Genomic DNA, 20,254 nt, shown 5'->3' on the forward strand with positions numbered 1-20,254 from the left:
TATATTCTTATCTTTTATCAATGGACAAGATATTGGCTTAATCAAACCCAGTCCAATATAAATGTATTACGTTCAGATCAGGCCCAACCCAGTTCAACCCAATCTAATAAATATTTTGGATCGGATTAGTCCAATCGGATGTGTCTTATTGATCCGTCCAACCCATCCAAATTGATTTTGGACTGGACGGGGTCCAATCCAAAACCGGTCCATTGACACCCTTACACTGGGGTAGGGGGTCTAGGCCTGAAGGAGATGGGAGATGGGCTACCCTTGCCCTATTGTGTAGAATTTGGATTTCCAAACTCCAATGGAATGAAAACATACAAATATGATAGATGTTCCCCCGACATGCGGTTGCAACTTGCTATTTTGGACCAATTATCTGACCCTATTTTGTGTGCGAGGACCCTATTTTGGATTACAGATTTACTCAGAAAATGGTCTTTACACCCCACTTAACTGCATTCATTGGGAACATCTCCTCATAAAAGAAAGCATACAAGTAGAGAGATGCCGCTGTGAGGATCAATTATCTGAATGGTGAGGAAATCTGAAACCCCAATAGAATCCGGATTTCATCCTGACAGAATGGTCCTTGCACCACTCACACCCACCTCAATCCGGTTTCGATTGTGTAGCCCCATGAAAAAACAGCAACACCCACAAACCAAACGAAAAAAAAAAAAACAAAAACAAAATCTGCTACTTTCAAAATGCTTAATTTTCCCTGACTATCTATCATCATTCATATTTTTTGTATTAGGGAATAACATGTGACTCTCCGACTCGTTGTCATGGAGATTGGAGAGCCCTCGTACCCTGAAAACAGAAGAAAAATAAAAAATAAAAAACTGAGAGAGCCTCTTTAATCGGATTGGATTGTTGGACTTCGGTGATCCAATTGCAGGAAGGAATCAAGGAATGAAGGTTGGCATAGCTAGGACTAGGAAATAGGAATATGCAAAGGTACACCCTTACCAGTTACCAATTAAATGGAATTATAGCTAGAGTTGAACCCTTTTCCCAAATACGGAAACTGAGCATGCATGTACAGCAGCCAGACCAATCTCTCGACATTGACAGTAGCTTTCTCTTCTTTTGTCCATTCTCTGTGAACTGTGGAGTGTGGACGATGGTCGATCGAGCACTGTTTATTATATCTTGTTCACTTTGAATGGGTAATTAACTCAAACACTTGGTAGGATTTATGCGCTACATAACACCTGCATGTGAAGATAAAATTGAACCCATATTAATTAACTAATTTCCACGAAAACATTTACGTACAGAGAGGGAAAACCCATTAATATTTGATAAAGGGGCACTCCCTATTCATGAAGAAGAAGAAGAAAATGTTTAATTAAAAGACAAAAGCAACTTATTGCATGTTTTGATCTTCATTTTGGGTTATCAGTTGTGATCCGGCTGGCTCTCTTTCTTTTGGCTTGGGTTGCACTGCAAGTCTGCAACTGCATGCATAAAGATCCTTGACGACTGAGCAACTACAAAGGTACGAAGTCAACACTTTCCATAGTGGGTCCATCATTCAAAGGTTGGAAATTTGCAGACTGCTCAAATTCAACCATGTGTGCAACTACTGATCACTGACCCAAGTCTCCATGATCATATCATGCTCTATCATCCATTTCCAACTTCTTGTCTGGTTAAGGGTGTATCTTAGAACGGCGACGGATCGTGTCAGTCCGGTCTGGTGAAGTGGTAGAGTTAGAGAGAAAGCCTTCCCGGCTATCAAATAAGAATTAATAACTCTCACCATTTAATAGCAAAAAAGAAGTTGAACTCTCTCCCTCTCGCATGCACTTTGAAGTTTTATTGGTTCTACCTAGTAGTAGAATCTTTTATCCACGTGGCTAATTAGCTGGTTGCACGCGTAGCGGAATTAACAGTGTTAAGATTTGAGATTACTAGCATCCTTCCTTATCCTAGAAGAATTTGTAACCATGTAATGTTTGAAGCTGATTTTAAGGCTTTTGTTTTCCTAAAAAAGGAAGAGGGTGGGGCTGGAAAGGCATGCACCGACCTTATGATTGACTTGAAGAGTGTGTCTAAGGAAAGGAAAGTAAAGCAAAGCAAAGCAGAGATAGACCTTTCTCCCGGTTATCTTTTATGATGTTTATGTCTATGTTTTGTACAAGTGTTTTTAATTTCTCTTGATTGTTAACGCTAGGTTTTCTTTGAGAGCTTCCATATAACACTCAAAAATAGTGGGATTCACCTCTTTTTCTTATAATTAGTAATATTGCTACATGTCTCTTTTAATTAGCTAGCTTTGCCGTGGGGAGGTTGTTAGGCAGTGTATATCCTTAGCTCCAATCAGATTGATGTACATTTGACATTTATTGTAAATGAACAATAGTACATAATTGATTCATGTTATATCTAGTGAATTTCTATATAATTATCATTAAATTGGACATTTATGAGACTTGTGTTAGTTTAAAATGTTCTAAGCCGTTGGATAGACTTGGGGAAATTTATCCTATCAAGGCTTACACTAATGTACTGCCAAGTTAGTTGGGGTGGCTTGTCTCAGTTGTCATGGTCAGACTCGAAGCACATGTAGTGTGTGTTTGTTTGAAACACCGAACCCGAATCAATTTTCAATTATGCCCTGGACCTTGGAGATTGATGGGCAAAATTGGAAAGTTACACATATCCCCTAGACTTGATTATGGTACTGTACTGAGTGTCAGATTTGGCTGTATTTGATATGTTAATTAGTGAGATCCTTTGGAGGTCAAAACATGGGTATGTTGGGACAGTCTGAGAATTCACTTGAATGGGTGATTATAATGACATAATCAGCCCATTTGTCAGACAAAGTGAATGATCAGGGATTGCACTCTCTCTGATGGAAACCTAAACTGCCGATAGTTGATTTCAAACTTGTTTGAGATTTGTTTTACAAAATATATTTATATAAAAATATATGTATATTATGTTTTATGAAAAAGTTTTGCAAAAGATTTTAATTCCTAAGATTCATCCGAGTAGAGGGTGCAACTCTGTACCTTGCAGTCAAGAGAGATGTTTTCTCTTGTTAGGTAGTGTTTGATCATTAAGGGTTGAGAAATTAAGTGTAAGACTATTTAGGGCTTTTATACCTGATGGGCTATATTTCACTTAAATCCATTGTCTTTGGGCCTTAATAGGATGGTTGGACCTAAGGACTATTTAGTATAAATGTTTGGCCCATTAAGAGCCCATAGTGATGGACTTAGGAGTTCACTGCATCAGTAGTGAATTCGGCCAGGCTTTATTACAAAAGCTGAGCTAAACCCATGTGGACTTTTATGGGGTCAATGTTAGGATCCCGCACCATACAAAGAGAGCCAAGTTAGCCATCAATTAATAAAGGGATGTGAACCACCTACTTAATGGGCCTAAAGCCCAAAGAGTAATTGGGTTAATCAATACGAACAAATTTGGGTTTGGATCAACAGATAAGGATAAGAAGATAAGTCTTATCCACTTAAAGAGTTCAGATCCAAATAAAGATTTGGATAAGGAAACTCCTAATTAGAATAGGAAACCATCTCTTTAAAGGTTATAAAAAGGGGAGGGCGAATTCTCTAGTTTACAACACTGCTCTCAGTTCTCTCTCTCCCTTTTGCTCTTGCCGCCCTAATCTTTATTTGATCTCCATTCTTGAACTGATAAAGACCGGTTCTTGGTTTTGATTTTTGCAAGAAAACATCAAAACAAATTCGTGCTCACCTCCCTTGCTCAATCCAAGCCGTTGGATTGCAGTTCTTGCTGAAGGACTGCATTGCCGAACTTGTTTTATCTCAAACTACGCCATTTTCAGTGGATGTGGGTTTTGGTACTCTCTTTGGGCGTGAACACCTACGTTGGGAGCTATACGTGTGGATTCCATATCAGGTATTACTCTCCCTTTCTTTTGGTTTTAGATTTGGTCCGGTTTGGTGCAAGAACGATAATTGAAAAATGCAATTTTTTCTAAAACTGGGAATAGGATTCCTGGAAGGGAGAAAAGATACTCTCCCTTAGAAGGACTGAGCTAATTACCTCGTCACTTGCAGAGAGGTAAAGTTTAAGCTCGTCTCCAGCCTCGGACCTGGTCAGCAGGGGTGGCAAGTTGAGGTACTGTTTTATCTCATCAAACAAGAATTGGCACTCCTTAGTCCACTCAAAGTCTTGATTTTTCTTTATATCTTTGAAGAAGGGAAAACACTTCCCAGCCAATTTGGACATAAATCGGTTCAAAGCTGCTACTCGTCCAGTCGTTTTTGGGTTTCTTTAACCGAGCTAGGCAGTCTCATGTCTAGTATAGCCTGGATTTTCTTGGGATTGGCCTCTATGCCTCATTGGCTAACAATGTAACTTAGGAACTTTCCTGAGGTCACACTGAAAGCACACTTATTCGGGTTTAATTTTAAATTATGTTTCCTTAAAACACCCAACACAAGGTTTAAATCAGAAATCAAATTCTTTGAAAAAAGTGTTTTTACAACAATATCATCCATGTAACGTTCCACTTTATCACCCATTAAATCGGAGAAAATAGAGTTGACTAAGTGCTGGAAGGTCACCCCATCTTTTTTTAAACCAAAAGGCATGACCTTGTAGCAATACAAGCCTATTTCAATAATGAAGGTGATCTTTTCTTGGTCTTTCGGATCCATTAGGATCTGGTTATATCCCAAGTAAGCGTCCATGAAACTAAGTAGCTCAAATCCTGAGGTCACATCCACCAGGCAATCTATGCTAGGTAGGGGAAAGCTGTCTTTTGGGAAAGCTTGTTTCAGGTCCATAAAGTCGATGCACACCCGCCACTTGCCATTCGCTTTCTTTACCAAGACTGGATTTGCTATCCAGCTCGGGTATTGGACTTCTTTTGTGAAGTCCGTTGCTAGCAACTTTTCCACTTCCTCGTGCACTATGTTCCAGCTTTCCAGGGTGGGGTTTTTCTTCCTCTACTGGATGGGTCTAATTGTAGGGTCAACATTAATCTTATGAGTTATCAGACTAGGATCTATTCCAAGCATCTCAGTTGCTGACTAGGCGAAAGCATCTAAATTATTTAATAAGAAACTTACTAGTTCTGATCGCAACGGTTCTTTCAGGCGAGCTCTGATCTAGAGCATTTTCTCAGGTTCTATGTTGGAGATCTACACCCAACGGTTTTTTCAGTTGGGTGAGCTCTTTCTTCTGTATTCTCCGATGGTGGTTCTAGGTTGGTATCTGTGGCAATCTTACCCTTAGCTTTCAAGGACGCTATGTAGCACTTCTGGGATTCTAGTTGGTTTCCCCATAGCATGCCTATACCTATTTCCATCAAGAACTTCAGCGTGAGGCAGTATGTTGAAACCACAACTCGCAATGCATGTAAAATGGGTTGCTCCAAGGTCGCGTTGTATAGTGAGGAAGTGGTGACCACTAGAAAACCATGCTCGAAGCACGTCATGTGGGGTGGCGACCCGCCTCAACTAGCACTCTTACCTTACCAATAGGGCGAACTACCTCACCACTAAATCCTGGTATGTCCACAAGCTTTAGGTCGGTTTTGCTGAGTTCCATTCTTTTGAAGGCTTTTGCAAACAAAATGTCTGTCGAGCTACCTGAATCCACTAAAATCCTCTTCACCCTGAAATCGTTTATTAATAATTTAACCACTAGGGCGTCGTCATGTGGGTATTGAATTCTTTGGATGTCATCTTCTGTAAAGTAGATTATTTCCTCCTTTTGGGGGCGCTTGGTTGGTTGGCTGTCCTCCTGCTCTAATTCTCTTACCGCATTCCTTCCATCTGATGTGGTGCAGCCTGCTACTATTGAGCCCCTAGTGATCATGTTTATGGTCCCGTGGACCTACCTTTCTTGTGTTTGCTGACTCTAGGGAGCCTGTTCCTGTTGTTTGTTGGTCTGTGGCGCTTCCCTACTCGTCCCTGCTTTAACTTTTTGTTCATCTTTGATGAAGCACCTTAGATAGCCTCTTTTAATGAGGTCCTCTATTTTGTTCTTCAAATTCCAACAATGCTCAGTGTTGTGTCCAATGTTTTTTGTGAAAATGGCAGTAATTATATGGATTTCGGATGGTGGGATCCCCCCTCATCTTAGGAGGCCATTTCACATAGTCATTGGATTGTAATTGCATCAGGATCTCCTTCATCTTAGCATTCAATGGGGTAAACGTCTTGGTGTTCGCTGGTGGAGACACTGGTTGTTTGCTTGTCCCCCTTATCGGCGACTTGCTTTTTTGGTTCCTTGGTGCGACCTACTTCTTGGTAACTTATTTATCCTCCTAGTTCTTCTTGTGCTATCTTAATTTTCAGTTCTTTTCCTTTTTCTAGCTTGATCACATTTGATCCCACAACTTCTTCCACTTTGATGAACCGATTTGCAACATCAAGAAATTTGTCCATGGTGGCTGGTGAATTTAACTTGAGCTCCCACTTAAGCTTGCGATGTTTCACTCCTTTCTTTGTTGCTATGAGCTGTATGGTGGGATCCAGGTCCAAGATTTGCAAACACTCCATATTGAATCTCCTAATGTACTCCCTGGGAGTTTCGTTTGGTTTTTGGACAACGCTGAATAAGTAGGTCACTGATTTGGAGCGTCTCTTGCTAATTGCGAATTGATTGATAAAGAGCTTGGCGAACTGATCCCAAATCTTTATGGAGCCTGGGGTTAGTCTAGAGTACCAAAGCCAAGCCTCTTTCTTTAGTGTCATGGGGAACACAATGCACATGCTATCGTCGTTTTCCCCATGGAGGAGCATAAGGGCTTGGAAGCTACTTGCGTGATCTACCAGATTTGTCTTATCATTGTCGGACTCTAAGGTTGGAGCTCAAAAATTTTGAGCTTTTAAGATTTCAAGGGCCAATGGGGTTTTGCATGTCAAGCTGTGTGGTTCAAAAAGAGAAACTAACTTGCTAGTTGTGACGCTGTTTTCCCCATGTTGAGATTCGCTACTAGCACGGACGAGCTGGATCTTCCTTCTAGCATGATATGTACATTTCCTGTGCTTTTTCTTAGTAGCTTCAGTTGAACTGGTAATGTCAGTCTCAACTGGAGCCTCAGATCGGCTCTCCGCTGGGACTTGACCATGTCGAACTGCTACATTAGCATTCTCTTGATCATTGTACCTATCAAAGACTTGAATCTGACTACGAATTTGCGGACGAGGTGCGTCTTCCTGGTTCAAGCCACCATCTCGAGGTGGTATCTGCTAACTATTCCTAGGTGCTTCCTAGTTGCATGTGGGACTTTCCGGCTATTTAGCTGCTGATGTTGGTTGTTTCTGGGCATATGTTGGCTACTTTGCTGCACCTGTAGGAATTGCGGTTGTTGGTGTTGCTGTTGTTCTGGTCGCTGTTGCTGCTGTTGTTCGATGATAAAGGTGAATCGGTTCTCCCATGATCTGAGTTGTTCAGCCATGATCTGTATGCATCTTACCATATCGTTGAATTGCTGAATGTTGACTATCGCTGGGGCTGCTATAGGATCTGTGGCTGGAGGTGGCATGTTGGTGTTGTCTTGCACTCCGGCCGGTGGTAAAGGAACATCAATCTAACCAATTGTGATGGTCGGGATTTGGCCATTGATATTATTATTTGCAGAGGGATTGTTTGAAGATGCCATCGGAAATGGTTTTCCTAGAGAAAGAATAATAGAATAAAAGAAGGGAACACTAGCTTTTCGTTGTGTTTCCCACAGATGGCACCAATTGGTGACGTGCAATCTGCTCACTCCCTCGTGTATGATGACTGGGCTCAAATTGGGTCTGACCTGGCGGTGCCAAGCTGTACTCTGTGCGTCCAACTAGGTGAAGTGTTGTAAAGAAAGAAATGTTAGAGTGCCTAGGTAGGTTTTACCCAGGAGAATACTCTGATGCTTAAGTTAGAATGGAGTTTTCTGTGAGAACGTATAAGAGAGTTCAAGAGCTTTAGTGCGCATACCTTTCAAAGTGATCTTGGGGTCTTTTTATAGCTATCTGAGGTTTAGGTGCCCTTAGGCAATGCCTCTGAGTTTTCTTCGGAGTTATTTATGTAGTTTGGGGTGTGCTGGACTATCAGTTGTTAGATTCGTGCGGCGCTTACATGTCACCCCCGAGTCTTGTGGCGTACGGTTCAGTGAGCTGTTCCTATGGTCGTGGTAATGGTGTTCATGAGGGTACGTCATGCAGAACGGTTTTGGACGAGTTGATGTTGGGGCGAGCTCGGCCACACACCTGATGTTGGTTGCCATGTGTTGGTTTGTCAAACTATCTTGCTGAGTTGGACGCTATGTTGTCAACAACGTCCACATGTCAGTAGTTATGCGAGATGACTAAAATGTCCCTCATCAATTTAGGTTGATAAATTTGAGTTTTACATCAGTTTGGATTAGGTTAGAGTTCATATTTTGGGTTGATTTCAAGTGGCCTTTAAGTTGATCTAATCCATCTAATTTATACCTTTTATTTATTAGAGAGACTCAAAAGGGGTTGAGATGGAGAGGAGGAATTTAATGGAGAGGGGAGATGTTACAATGAATGACTTCTTGGGGGTAGGGGTGCCCATGAAAATTAATATTGTTGAAATGTTATCATGGACCTTTATTTTGTTGGTGATGAAATATTAATTGACTGCTTTCTTTGATTGGAAAGAAGAAAAAACATTTCTTTTGCATGAAAATTACAATAAAAACCAGAAAACTGATCAACTGAACCGGTTAGCGGGTTAATTTAATTCGGATATTTCCTAACAAAAAGTTTCGGGTTGAAAAATAGAGGAAAATATGCCCTCTAATAACTAATAATCTTGGCCAAAGATTTTATTTGTTATTAATCAATAATTATAAACAAACACTATAAAACAATTGATTTTACAACTTTTGGTTCTCAGGTTTGATTCTAGATTTCCTTATATATACTGTTACTGGTACGAATATCGATACAGTCCGATGCGCCAAATTGGATGTCACTCCTTTTTATATATATATATATATATATATATATATATATATATATTTATATTTATTTTAGATTTTTTTTTTCAAAATATGTTCAGGGGGTTGGTTAAACGCTTGGTTACACCCAGGTCTCACCCCGAAACTCTTAATATTTCGCGTATCGGCTGGTACGAGACAAAATGTGATGAAATTTTGAATCTTACTGGTTAATTAGAAGACTATAACTAATGTTCTTTATGAATTTATTATTATTTAATTTTTAAATTCTACCCAAATTCTTTTTTTTTTTCTCTAAGAATACTGCCACGATTTGAATTTTGACATATTCACCAAATTTAGAATGCTCTATAGCAAGTAACAAATGTATAGTTTCATTATATTGCTAATCGATCTGAGCTCAAATATATTGTTTTATTATATATTTTATTTATTTATTTATTCTCCTTAGTTTAATGAGAATGGGCAATTTTGATGTATTTTTTGTGGTAACAACGAAGGCAAGTATTGAGCTCAAGCTTGAATTCGAGTTCAAATTTAAAGTCTAAGTAAGCTTTGCTCAATAGACACTATAAAGCTAGACTTGAGTCTATAGTTGAAATATTTGAGCTTGAGTGGAGTTGAATTTGACCTAGTATTTCTAATCAAATCGAGCTCGAACTCAAACTTTTTGTTTTTCTGCTGAATTGAGCTCGAATAATCTAATGTCCCAATTTCATTTATTGCTTAAGCCATTCCATGTGAGCTTTCTGAACTTCCAACTTTTCAAAGGGGACCTTTGGTTGATCACAATTTTAATTCCCCCATGCCTTATCCCCTTCCTATTTAGGATTCCATCCTTATACTCTATATTTTAAAACAAGTACGTATTATCTCTCTCTCCACACACCCCAATTATTCATATGGGAATTGGGATCCTCTCCTCACAATGACTTTACAGGCACATCCAACCATGCATTGAAAACATTTCTTATAAATAAAAACACAAGTAAGAAAGATGCTTCTAATTCATAGTGGGATGTGTCTGTGAAATCGGTGTGAAGCGCCATGTGTGAGAAGCAGATCCGGTCTCCTCACATGGGTGCTGCACAACCGCAAACAGACATGTAAACACACACAACTTCCTACATTTGTGGGTTGGGTGAGATTGATGAGGATCAACCATAGCTTTTTAAGCTTTGAAATTTGAAACCAAATTTTGTGGCATTTAAAGCTATACTGTCATCACTAAAGACTCGTTCCAATCACAAACTAGCAATATGAGAGCTGGTAGGGATGGAATAATGAGACAGTTGCAACAGTGGCTTCCATTCCTCCTTTATTGTAACATGCACCAAACCCTAACTGCTCGAGTCATTTAAGCATGCATTATTTCCACCAGACTGTGGCCCCACTTAGGGTCTCAATTAGGTAATACGATGACAACATGGCAGCTATACGTTGGTTACTCTCTAATTTTGATTGGAGAGAGAAAGAGAGGACATCATATTTCCCCCTCACAACGCCCCACAGCACATCACCGCCGTGCATTGGGAATATTTTTTTATAATGATATCATCGAAAGATGTTTCCAATGCACGGAAGGATGTGTGGTGGGGCGGCTGGGCAGAGATGTGAACGAGAGAGAGAGAGAGATCTTTGAGATATAATGTGCAGTAATATGCATGAAATGTTGATCAAAGGAAAAACAACATTAGGTAATTAATTAAGAAATTAACGAGATATGTGAAATGTTAGGCAGTGTGGGAAGAAGAGGAGTTGGTCTCCTTTTTCTCCATCTTCTCTCGAAGGAACCTTCTCATAATCTTGCCTGAGGGTGATTTAGGGATGGAATCCACGAAGTGAACCAGCCTCACCTTCTTATAAGAGGCTACGTTAGATGCAACATAGTTCATGATCTCTTCTTCACTCTCCTTTGCATTTGGATTCATTACAACACAGGCAGCTGGAATTTCCCCAGCATCTTCATCGGGCAACCTGCGTTTAATAAACACCCAGAAAGAAATCTGATGATGATGATGATAATGAAATCTTTAATTAATCATTAACCAAAGTATGAAAGTATGCAATAAAAACAACTAACTAATACTGCCCCCACTCCCACTTAAAGTTTTGATAGTAAGGCTGTTTTTGGTTTGAAAAAAAGAAACGCCAAAAGGCGATGGACATAATACATTGAGAGGGAAAAGTTCTCAAAACAAAGTACCAAATATAGCCTAACATTTTATCTTTAGTGGGCATGCAACCATTTTCTTTTCTTGGATGCTTTTAATTTAAGCCTATTGAGAAAGGAAAAACTTTGGTTAATGAAAACATTCTTGGGCATGACACATTATCATAGATATCAATGTGGGGTAGAAGAATAATTCCCTTCAATGTTTTTTGTTTTTTAACAAAAAATGCAGACCGGGGATTGAAGAGTCCGGATCTCTTGCCCATACATACTCTGCCCATGTTCATCGCAGTCACACATGAAGAACATCTCAACCTCTGCATAGTATTATGCAGGGGGAGATGTTCCCAATTCACGGCAGGAAATCTGGAGCCAGGGATTGAATGGATTGACGTATCATGTCAAAGAACTTCCCAGGCAAAATCCTTCCTCACAGCCCTAGCAGCCGTGCATTGGGAACATCTCCCTACCTCCCTACCTTGTATGATTCATTTCATGAGGTCAAAATCCACTCTTTGGACGGGGGGAACTGAAATATGTTAAACCAAAATATTAGTTATTTTGGCTAAGATAAATAGAAAAAACTTGGTGAAAATTATGGTCTATCCCATCTCACAAATATTTATTTACTTTATAAAACCCTTATTTATCACCCACCCACCTAACTTCTTGAATTGTATTAGATTCCTTCACCTGTCAATGTTAAAAACAATGACAAATTTGAGAGGTGGGAAAATCAATAATTTTCCTTAGACTTGATTTTTTTTGAAAAGAAACAAAAATATTTTTTATGACAAACAATAAAAAAAATAAGTTTTTTCATTCTACCTGACACAAAAATTGTATTATTATATTATTTGTAGTGAAAACTTTACAAATAAAACAGGGACGACATCAATTTACTTTCTACCTTGTTCCTCCCAAACAAACTATCTCCTTGCTTTCTCCATTCTCTTTCATATGTGATGGAGAGTACATCATTTTACTTCCTATTTCAGTATTTTACTCCACGCAAATAAAACAATAGAAGGCATATAAAGTCAAAACTGAAGCAAAAGCAAATCAGAAGTTACACTCAGCTCATTTCAGCTCATTGGCATTATAATTACAGGTTTCTATTGCTACTGCATATACTAGGAGGTTAAGGCTTGGAACTGTTAAGACAATTTTTTTTTTCAATGCCACAACTGTGGAATTAAAGTAGGGGTTGGGGTTGGAAATCTATAAATTCTCAGATTTTAGTATCTGGGTTCAACGCCGTTGCCGTAGAAAACTAAAATTCGAAACCCAATGGATTTTAGGTCTTCCCTAGTTTTTGCACATCTCAATGTTCTAGGGGGCAGGATTCACTTCAAAATTCAAATCCGTGGATTTGAGATTTTGGGTCATAACTCAGAAGCGGGATTCTTCCTTCCACCCATTTCCACTCTCACAGTCACTGTTCAAATTCAATACTATTCGATTTTTGGTTGGTAAACGTTAAGCCTACACTCGTTCTTATTTCTTACTGCCTGTTTCTTCACTTCTTGTCCTTAGAATACTCTAGTTCAGGCCAGCCTATCCACAAATATTCACAGACCTTTTTCTTGGATGAAATCATGATCCGTTTGATTTATAGTTGGAGTACTCGGAGTTCAAATTTCTTTCAATCGAAATCGGAATAGTCTATTCCTATAATCTATCTGATTCAGACAGAAATTAAAATAAAAAAGAATTAAAATTAGCTGGAATGAGATTTCATTCCCAAGAAGGAGGGGGGAGGGAATGACCATCCCACTAAGAATAAGATTTGGATTCTAATTCCGTCCAACTAAAAAATTGGTTTTAATTCCAATTCCATTTCCTTATTACTACAAACCAAACAGACCCTAAATTGTTGAAATCAGAAACCTGTCCATGGGTAGAACTGTAGAAGGTAGGGGGACCCTTTGGAACCCCAACTAAGCTACCACCTACTAGATTCCTACATCATTTGTGTCCTCTAAATAGCTCATCATCTAACAAATTTGCTCCTAACAACAACAATATCATTATGACAAGGACAGAAAAAGTAACAAAGATGAATATACTTACGGGAACACTGCTGCATCTTCAACCGAAGGATGAGAAAGGAGAATGGCTTCTAGCTCTGCAGGAGGTACCTGCAAGTCGAATGGGAACATTTTTAACTCAGAAGCAATTCCCAAAGTAAAATGTAATTTAACTTCTCTATAGATGTAAAAAAGCAATTCCAACCCAATTTCCTACTTGGGTCAGTCATGTAGAGTTATGCCCTACAAAGCCTCCCCCATTTCTATCATGGGGATGGGCGGTGTTGTGGATCCAATGCAGTCACCAAGCAGGGGACCCTCTGGATTGGCTGCATGTTTAGTCCTCCAACCCATACGCCATATACCAACCATGTATTAGGTGGCTTTCCCAACAGACAACATTAACATTTTAAGATCTGCCCATAAAAGAGGCTTCATTTGCAGAGAGGAGGATCTCTTGGATCATTGAACAGAGTAATATACTCCAAACCCATTTGTCAAAAAATCTATAGGTCGTTTAAGGGTTTTCCAAAATAGCTTGAATAGCAAATCCATTCCCATAAACATACAATCATGCACATGTATTGAAAATTGAAAGTAACGTTTTAAAAAATGACTCAGAAATGGAATCGTTCTGGACACTGGTTTTTGGGTTGATGATCCGACTGTCTGATTCAAATCGACGGCTCATTCTGATAAGCAAATTAAAAATAAAAAAAACAGTCAAAAACTGTTGAACAGATCGACAGGTCAACGGTTTAACCACCCAGATCAATGGGTTATTGACTTTTTCAATGACTTTTTATCAAACAATTGCCTAGATGGTTCCTAAGCCAAACAGTCTGACTATCCAAGTCAACGGCCGTTCAAAAACCTTGATTGAAAGATAAGAAAATCCGCGATTCCCAAGCCAAACGGTCCGACTATACAAAATCAGGTTTTGAATAAAATAGAACCAATTGCCTATATTCCATTCTAATAAGTGTATTTTTTGAGGCTTTCTTTGCTCTTCTCACTTATTGTTGCTGAAATTTACTGAAACAAACTTTAATTTATTATTTGTTTGGATAAACGATCATCAAACAATTACCCTTCCTTGTTATATTGTCCTCTGGTTAGTCCTATGGTTTAGCTTTTTAAGACGTTAGGTGATACTCATTATTGCCCTTGACAAATTTGCATCTCTCTCATATGCATGCCCATATGCAATAATAAATATTTGGACATGACATAAATTATTAGGGTTTAGTGTTGATGTGGACAAAAGGATTCTTTCAAATGTCAAAAGGAGGGGTGAATATCTAACAGGTTTCCCCGCATGGGCTGCATTTTGTCCATGAAAACTAAGTTTTGGTCGTAAAAGAGGCACAAATATTTACTATTTACTGTAGTTTTGTAGATTGAAATGCTTTTTCTACTTGCTTGGTGATGAAACAAATAGAATACTTTGACAATAAGCCGCCGAGGAACATGTGGACCCATTTGGGCCCAAATCATATTTGCACTTGAGGAAGAAGTACAAATACAAATATGTACATAGAATGCAAAATCTTATATTTTGTATTATTTTATATATATTTATACTGTATATATTTGTATTTATACTTTTTCCAAACTGAGCCTGAAAAGTTTACTTTCATCTCCTTCTTCATGGATTTTCTTTCTTTCTTTTTTTTTTCTTTTTTTGTTGTTGTTGTTTGAGGGGAATTAAATAAGAAAGTGAAATAGGGAGTACAAGAGGTAGGTTTTAAAGAAAAATGGGGTGGAAATGTTTGGGTTTATTATAGATTTTTTTAAAGAAAAATAAATATATATATTTTTTAATTTTAGGAATTAGAAGAGCATTATGGAGTGATCCTTCACTTACTAGCTATGTAAATGAAAGTTTGGGGGGCCAAGGAGCCCCCACCAATATACTTGGCTCTGCCCTGGCCCAGAAGATGAAAAGTGTTTTGATTTGTTTTACAAAATCAGAATTTTCGTAAACCCGATCATTGTCATTGCAGAATTCTAGTTTTCTGAATTGTTTGTCATACATTACCCAAGTGTTAAACCTGTTGGAAAAAGTTATCTGTTACAAGTTGAAAGGTTTAGAAGAATTAGGGGTAGATTGAAAGTAACTTAGGCGAAAGTGACAAGAAATGATTTAAGCATCTATAATTTAACAATGGATATGAAAGTGATGGGGGAGCTAGGAAATTTTTATGAGGGGGGCCAAAACTTAAGGGAGATTGGGATGAGGGGGATGAAGAATAAATATGGATGGTCGTAGGGGGGCCAACCCATTGGGGTATGGAGTGGGGAGGGGAAATTTTATATAGAATAGTAGGGATTTTTTGGGCGATAGGGGGAACATGGATCCCCCCTGGCTCCGCCCCTGACTCTATCCACCTTGAATTGCAGCCACACATTGCCATCTTGTATTCTGTTGAAATTGGAATGAGCATGGTTTATTCCCATAGTCTGATTGGTTCAGATAGGAATTAGAATGGGATTTGAAATCAACTGGAGTGGAATTTCATTCCCAAGGGAGGGGAAGGGAATGATCATTCCCTCAAATGGAAAAATGCCATTTCTCCAAGAACAGGAATAAAATTCCAATTCTATCCATCCAACCAAACAGTTGGAATTGAAACAACCCATTCCAATTTTGATTCCAGACCCCTATTCCCATAAACCAAACGGGCCCTTAACACATTCAAACTTTTGTGATCCCTTTGACAGATAAATATAAAAAGTCCAAATATAAGAGGGTATCTTACTTGGAAGCCCTTGTACTTGATCAGCTCCTTTATGCGATCCACGATAAACACATCCCCATCTTCGTCTATGTACCCAACATCTCCTGTATGAAGCCATCCTTCTGCGTCGATTGTCCGTTCTGTCTCCTCCTCCCTTTTATAGTAACCTGCATCCATACTTCACTTCACTTCACTAAATAGGAGTGTGGGACTCTCTCAACCACAATTGTTCTATTTGTTACAGCTTGTAACTAGGAGTCTGCTCTCTAACCGGCATGGTTATAGACAGGGTCACATGTAGTGGTTGGCCCGCTTGTTGGTCCATTCGGACCACTTTCACTTAGTCCTGGACCCTGGTTGCGGGTCCTTGACGGTCTGACCGGTTCAGTTTCTAGTAAGATGAGAGTGGCCATTTGATCTTGGATCACATCACATCACATCACATGTATAAGGTATTGTTTGTAGTGGCTTACCTTGCATTACACATTGGCTTCTGACACAGACTTCACCGGGGATGTTTACGGGGAGTGACAGGCCGCTGTTGGGATCAATGAACTTCATCTCCAGGTTTGGGAGAATGAATCCCACCGAGTTTCTCTTTGCTATGCTTTGGCCTTTGTTAGGATCTCCATGGGTAAGCGTAATGCAGCTGTGCTCTGTCAGTCCATAGGCCTAATGGTAATGAAGCACACATTCCAACAAAGCAACCATCTCCATTAGAACCATCATGCATGAATGTAACCCATCTCTCTCTGGGCAGGCTGGGTCGGGTTTAAGTTCAATCGGGCCTAAGTCTCTAGTCCAGCCTAAACCTAATATCAAGTCTGACATTTTAACCTGAGCCCAGTCCACTCTGAATTTAAACATAAATATGTTTTTATTAATATATATGTATGCATGTAAATATGTGATATAGATCGGTTTGGGGTTGGGTTGAGATAAAATCAATTCGGACTTTATATTTGGGCTGAGTTTGGAAGGAGTACAAATGCAAATATGTATTTGTATTATTTTATGTGTATTTATGCTGTATATATTTACATTTGTACTCTTTCCAAACTGAGCCTTAATGGCTAATTCCTTACCCAGCCCAAACTTTTAAGCTGAGGTTCAGCCCAAAGACAAAAAATAAAAAATAAAAAAAAGAAAAAAGAAAAAAGAAAAATCCAATCCAACCTGTATAAAATTGTGGGTTGAATTGGTCCAGGCTCAAGTTAGGCCTGTCCAAATTGCTGACTTAATATGAGTCATTTGGGCCAAAAGGCAAAAACAGTGGGTTCAAATAGTCCTGTGAACCCGTCCAGTTTGCCCATTTGACCTGAAAACTTACCAACCCGGTTTTATTACGGTAGTAAAGTAGTAATATGAGGAGAAAAGAAGTAAAAAAGAATGGTTCGGATCTCCTGTCCATGTCTATCCACATAACATTGCATGAAGAACATCTCATCCTCCTACATAGTATTATGCAAGGGAAGACTTCCCAATTCACAGGGATCACGTGGACAGTATAACCCGAGTCGGTTCTGTTTACCTCTTGGACTTGGACGTCGGGGAACTTGTGCTCAAATGCTGCGAGCAGCTCCGGTGCAAGAGGAGCTGCCGCAGTCATGACAGCCCTGAGCTTGAGCTGCCGGAGATCGAATTCATCAACCACTGGATCCTTAACCAATGCCAACATGATGGGCGGCACAATCGGAGCAAACGTGATCTCATGGTTGATCAACGCATTCAAGAACGTCCTGAGATCGAACCTTCCCATCACCACAACTGTTCCCTTATTCCTAAGGGTGGCGCAACATATTCCAGTGATCCCGTATATATGAAAAAATGGCATGAGGCCCAGCGTAGTGATCTGGCCCACCATTTCAGGCCCAACACTGAAGAGTGTGGAGCACAAGTTGGCTACTAGGTTCCTGTGCGAGAGCATTACACCCTTTGAAGTCCCTGTGGTACCTGACGAGAACGGAAGGGCACAGAGATCAGTCTGCTTGATTGTCTCGTCGGCGGCATCGGAACCGGCACGGTCGGCTGCCTCAAGTAAATCCTCCCAACAGATGACATTTTCGATACGTTCTTCGCCCATCGCTATCATTGGCAAGCCCAGACTCTTCACCTGTTGGAGGTGCATTTAGCACAATTAGATTTTGAGACAGTCTTCAATCAGACGGTCTACTTATTTAACAGAAGACAGTGGGACCATTTACAAATTACAAAGGATGGGCTGGCCCATTTATCAAGTGTCCATTTACAAATGATCAAGATCCACCTTTGGATGGGTACATCAAAACATTCTATACATATATATAATTAACAATTCCAACTATAAATTAAAAAAAATAATATTTAAAATTAGCATTTTATAAGTAAATGAAATAAACAATCTATCAAATCCAAATTTACTTAATCCCAAAAAATTTTTACAAATAAACTATTAATAATAGAATAATTATCTTAATACTTAAAATTTATAAATTTATAATATGTACATATTTATGCATCTTGAGTATGGATACCCTAAAGTCAAAACCCAAACCCATCCCCAACCCTATAGGGTTTTAATTTAAAATCTCAAACCTTATAGGGTTTTGATAAACGGGTCCTATTAGGGTTGGAACAAGTCGGGCACCCGAAAATTCATGTGAAATTTCCATCCCTATTTACAAAGTAAAAATCATATATTAAATGGTATTATGAAAACCATTTACTGTATATGATTACAAAAGTGTTTTTTTTTCACTTTTTCATATTAAAAAATTTAAATTTAAAATATAAATTATTAATATATAACTATAATCAAATCAATCACACACAACCAACCCAACCTCTCAGTTAACATAATACATAAACCGCAACCAATAAAAAATAATTAAAAAGCGACCAACTCACGTCAAGTTAGTTTCGGATTGATCGGTCCCATGAACAGCCCTCCTCAGGCTCATTGGCCTTTCAAAAGCCATATATTAATTTATGGACTGGAATTCAAGGCCCAGTAATAGTAGGATGGGTTGGTCCAATTCAGAGCCAGGCGGTCTGTTCTGGGCTGACCAATTGGCCACCCAGTGCCAGTTGATCATGATTTCATGAATAGGTCCATAAACCAATATCTTTTACAATTATGGGCTTTGATAGAACGTTGATTTAGAGCAAGATTGTCTGAACTCTGAAACAAGGACCAAGGATTACTACTAATTAATAACAAATCAACATCATCACCTTCTCGTAGGTGGATCCACTTGTAACTAGGAGCTTAGCATCAGCATCCTCAACCTGCTTCCTTATCTCTGATGCATGGGCCAATGGGTTTGCGCCGGAGAAGACTCCCCCGGCCATCATAATCCCAAGAGCAACAATGGCGTACTCCGCCACATTAGGGAGAACAACCACCACCACCTGCCCCTTCCTCAGGCCAAGAGACCTCAAAGCCTTAGCAAACCTTCGTGTGTCTCGGGTCACCTGGCCATATGTGTACGCCTTCCCAGTTACAGCCTCGACAAATGCTACCTTGTTGGTGTATAATTCAGCCTCATGAAGCACAAAGTCTGGCAGAGTCATGTTTTCCGGCACCGGAACTGCCGGAAGCCGACTGCGAAAAATATGTTCATCCTCCTGTTTGAGCCCTTGTGGTTGTGGTGGGTGGATTTCCATCATGGTGAGTACTACTGGTGAGTGGTCGAGATGTGAAAGCGTGGGTGGGAGGACTAAGGAGCGCAAGGGCGGAGCAAAGGTTTTAAAGGACTCTCTGCTCGAGTTGTTGTTGTAATGGTTTACATATGGGATGGTGGGTGGGTTAAAGGGTGAGAATTGTATGAGCTTCAATAGGTAGAGGTTTGTTGAGTCATGAATGATCAAAATCAAATTTGTGACTAGTAATTGCACTATATTTTCTTGGGTTTAATTAAAATAACGAGCCTTTTTATTGATGCAAGACAATGAAAGAGTTCTAGAAATTAAGAGAGATCAGAGATTTCTGTTCCACTTCAATTACATCAATTCTTTCATTTGAGAAATATAATTTTGGGTAGTCTTCTGTTGCAATTTGCAATTTATAGGCTCAGTTTGGCATACACAGTGCAATTATAAGATCTATAAGTACAAAATACTAGGTTTTTGTACTGTACATATTTGTGTTTGTACTCTTTCCAAACTGAGCCTTGTGTATGATCTGAAATAATTGCTGAAGCCGTTTGAATCATTTTAAGCATGGTCCTAATTCAATTCTATCCAATTAGCCAGCCCATTGGACCACCAAGATTGCTTTAGAATTTCCTCTATCAAATTGAATTTTGCCCATTCATTGTGTTTTGTTTAATTTTCTTCCCTCCTTTCTTTTTTTTTAATCTATTTTTGTCTGCTTGTTTCTGTGTTTTGGGCTGCA

At 39.2% G+C, this 20,254-nt stretch overlaps 1 protein-coding gene and 1 long non-coding RNA gene across 2 annotated transcripts; both read right to left on the reverse strand.

Annotated features, from left to right (window-relative positions):
* Window positions 1–701: 701 nt before the first annotated feature.
* Window positions 702–1,804, reverse strand: LOC148844397 (uncharacterized). Its single transcript, XR_016103772.1, has 3 exons — window positions 1,382–1,804; window positions 982–1,226; window positions 702–822 (listed from the first exon to the last, which is right to left on the reverse strand). It is a non-coding gene; the product is annotated as an uncharacterized LOC148844397 (long non-coding RNA).
* Window positions 1,805–10,572: 8,768 nt separating this feature from the next.
* ACOS5 (acyl-CoA synthetase 5) lies at window positions 10,573–19,590 on the reverse strand. Its single transcript, XM_088959055.1, has 6 exons — window positions 19,093–19,590; window positions 17,411–17,992; window positions 16,353–16,551; window positions 15,901–16,046; window positions 13,182–13,249; window positions 10,573–10,912 (listed from the first exon to the last, which is right to left on the reverse strand). The coding sequence occupies exons 1-6, from the start codon at window positions 19,525–19,527 to the stop codon at window positions 10,669–10,671; spliced, it is 1,674 nt and encodes a 557-aa protein (XP_088815181.1). The 5' UTR covers window positions 19,528–19,590; the 3' UTR covers window positions 10,573–10,668.
* Between the last annotated feature and the right edge of the window lie 664 nt (window positions 19,591–20,254).

This window comes from Nelumbo lutea, chromosome 8 (genome assembly GCF_056320005.1).
Source record: "Nelumbo lutea isolate HS-2025 chromosome 8, American lotus-T2T, whole genome shotgun sequence".
NCBI lineage: Eukaryota > Viridiplantae > Streptophyta > Magnoliopsida > Proteales > Nelumbonaceae > Nelumbo > Nelumbo lutea.

Excerpts from the sequence above, each read along its gene's own strand:
- ACOS5 (XM_088959055.1), bottom strand. The coding sequence starts at position 19,527 with ATGATGGAAATCCACCCACCACAACCACAAGGGCTCAAACAGGAGGAT. Across the intron at positions 17,993-19,092 it reads GTGGATCCACCTACGAGAAG|GTGAAGAGTCTGGGCTTGCC; the intron begins GTGATGATGTTG and ends CACCTCCAACAG. Across the intron at positions 16,552-17,410 it reads CCGACGTCCAAGTCCAAGAG|GCCTATGGACTGACAGAGCA; the intron begins GTAAACAGAACC and ends CATTACCATTAG.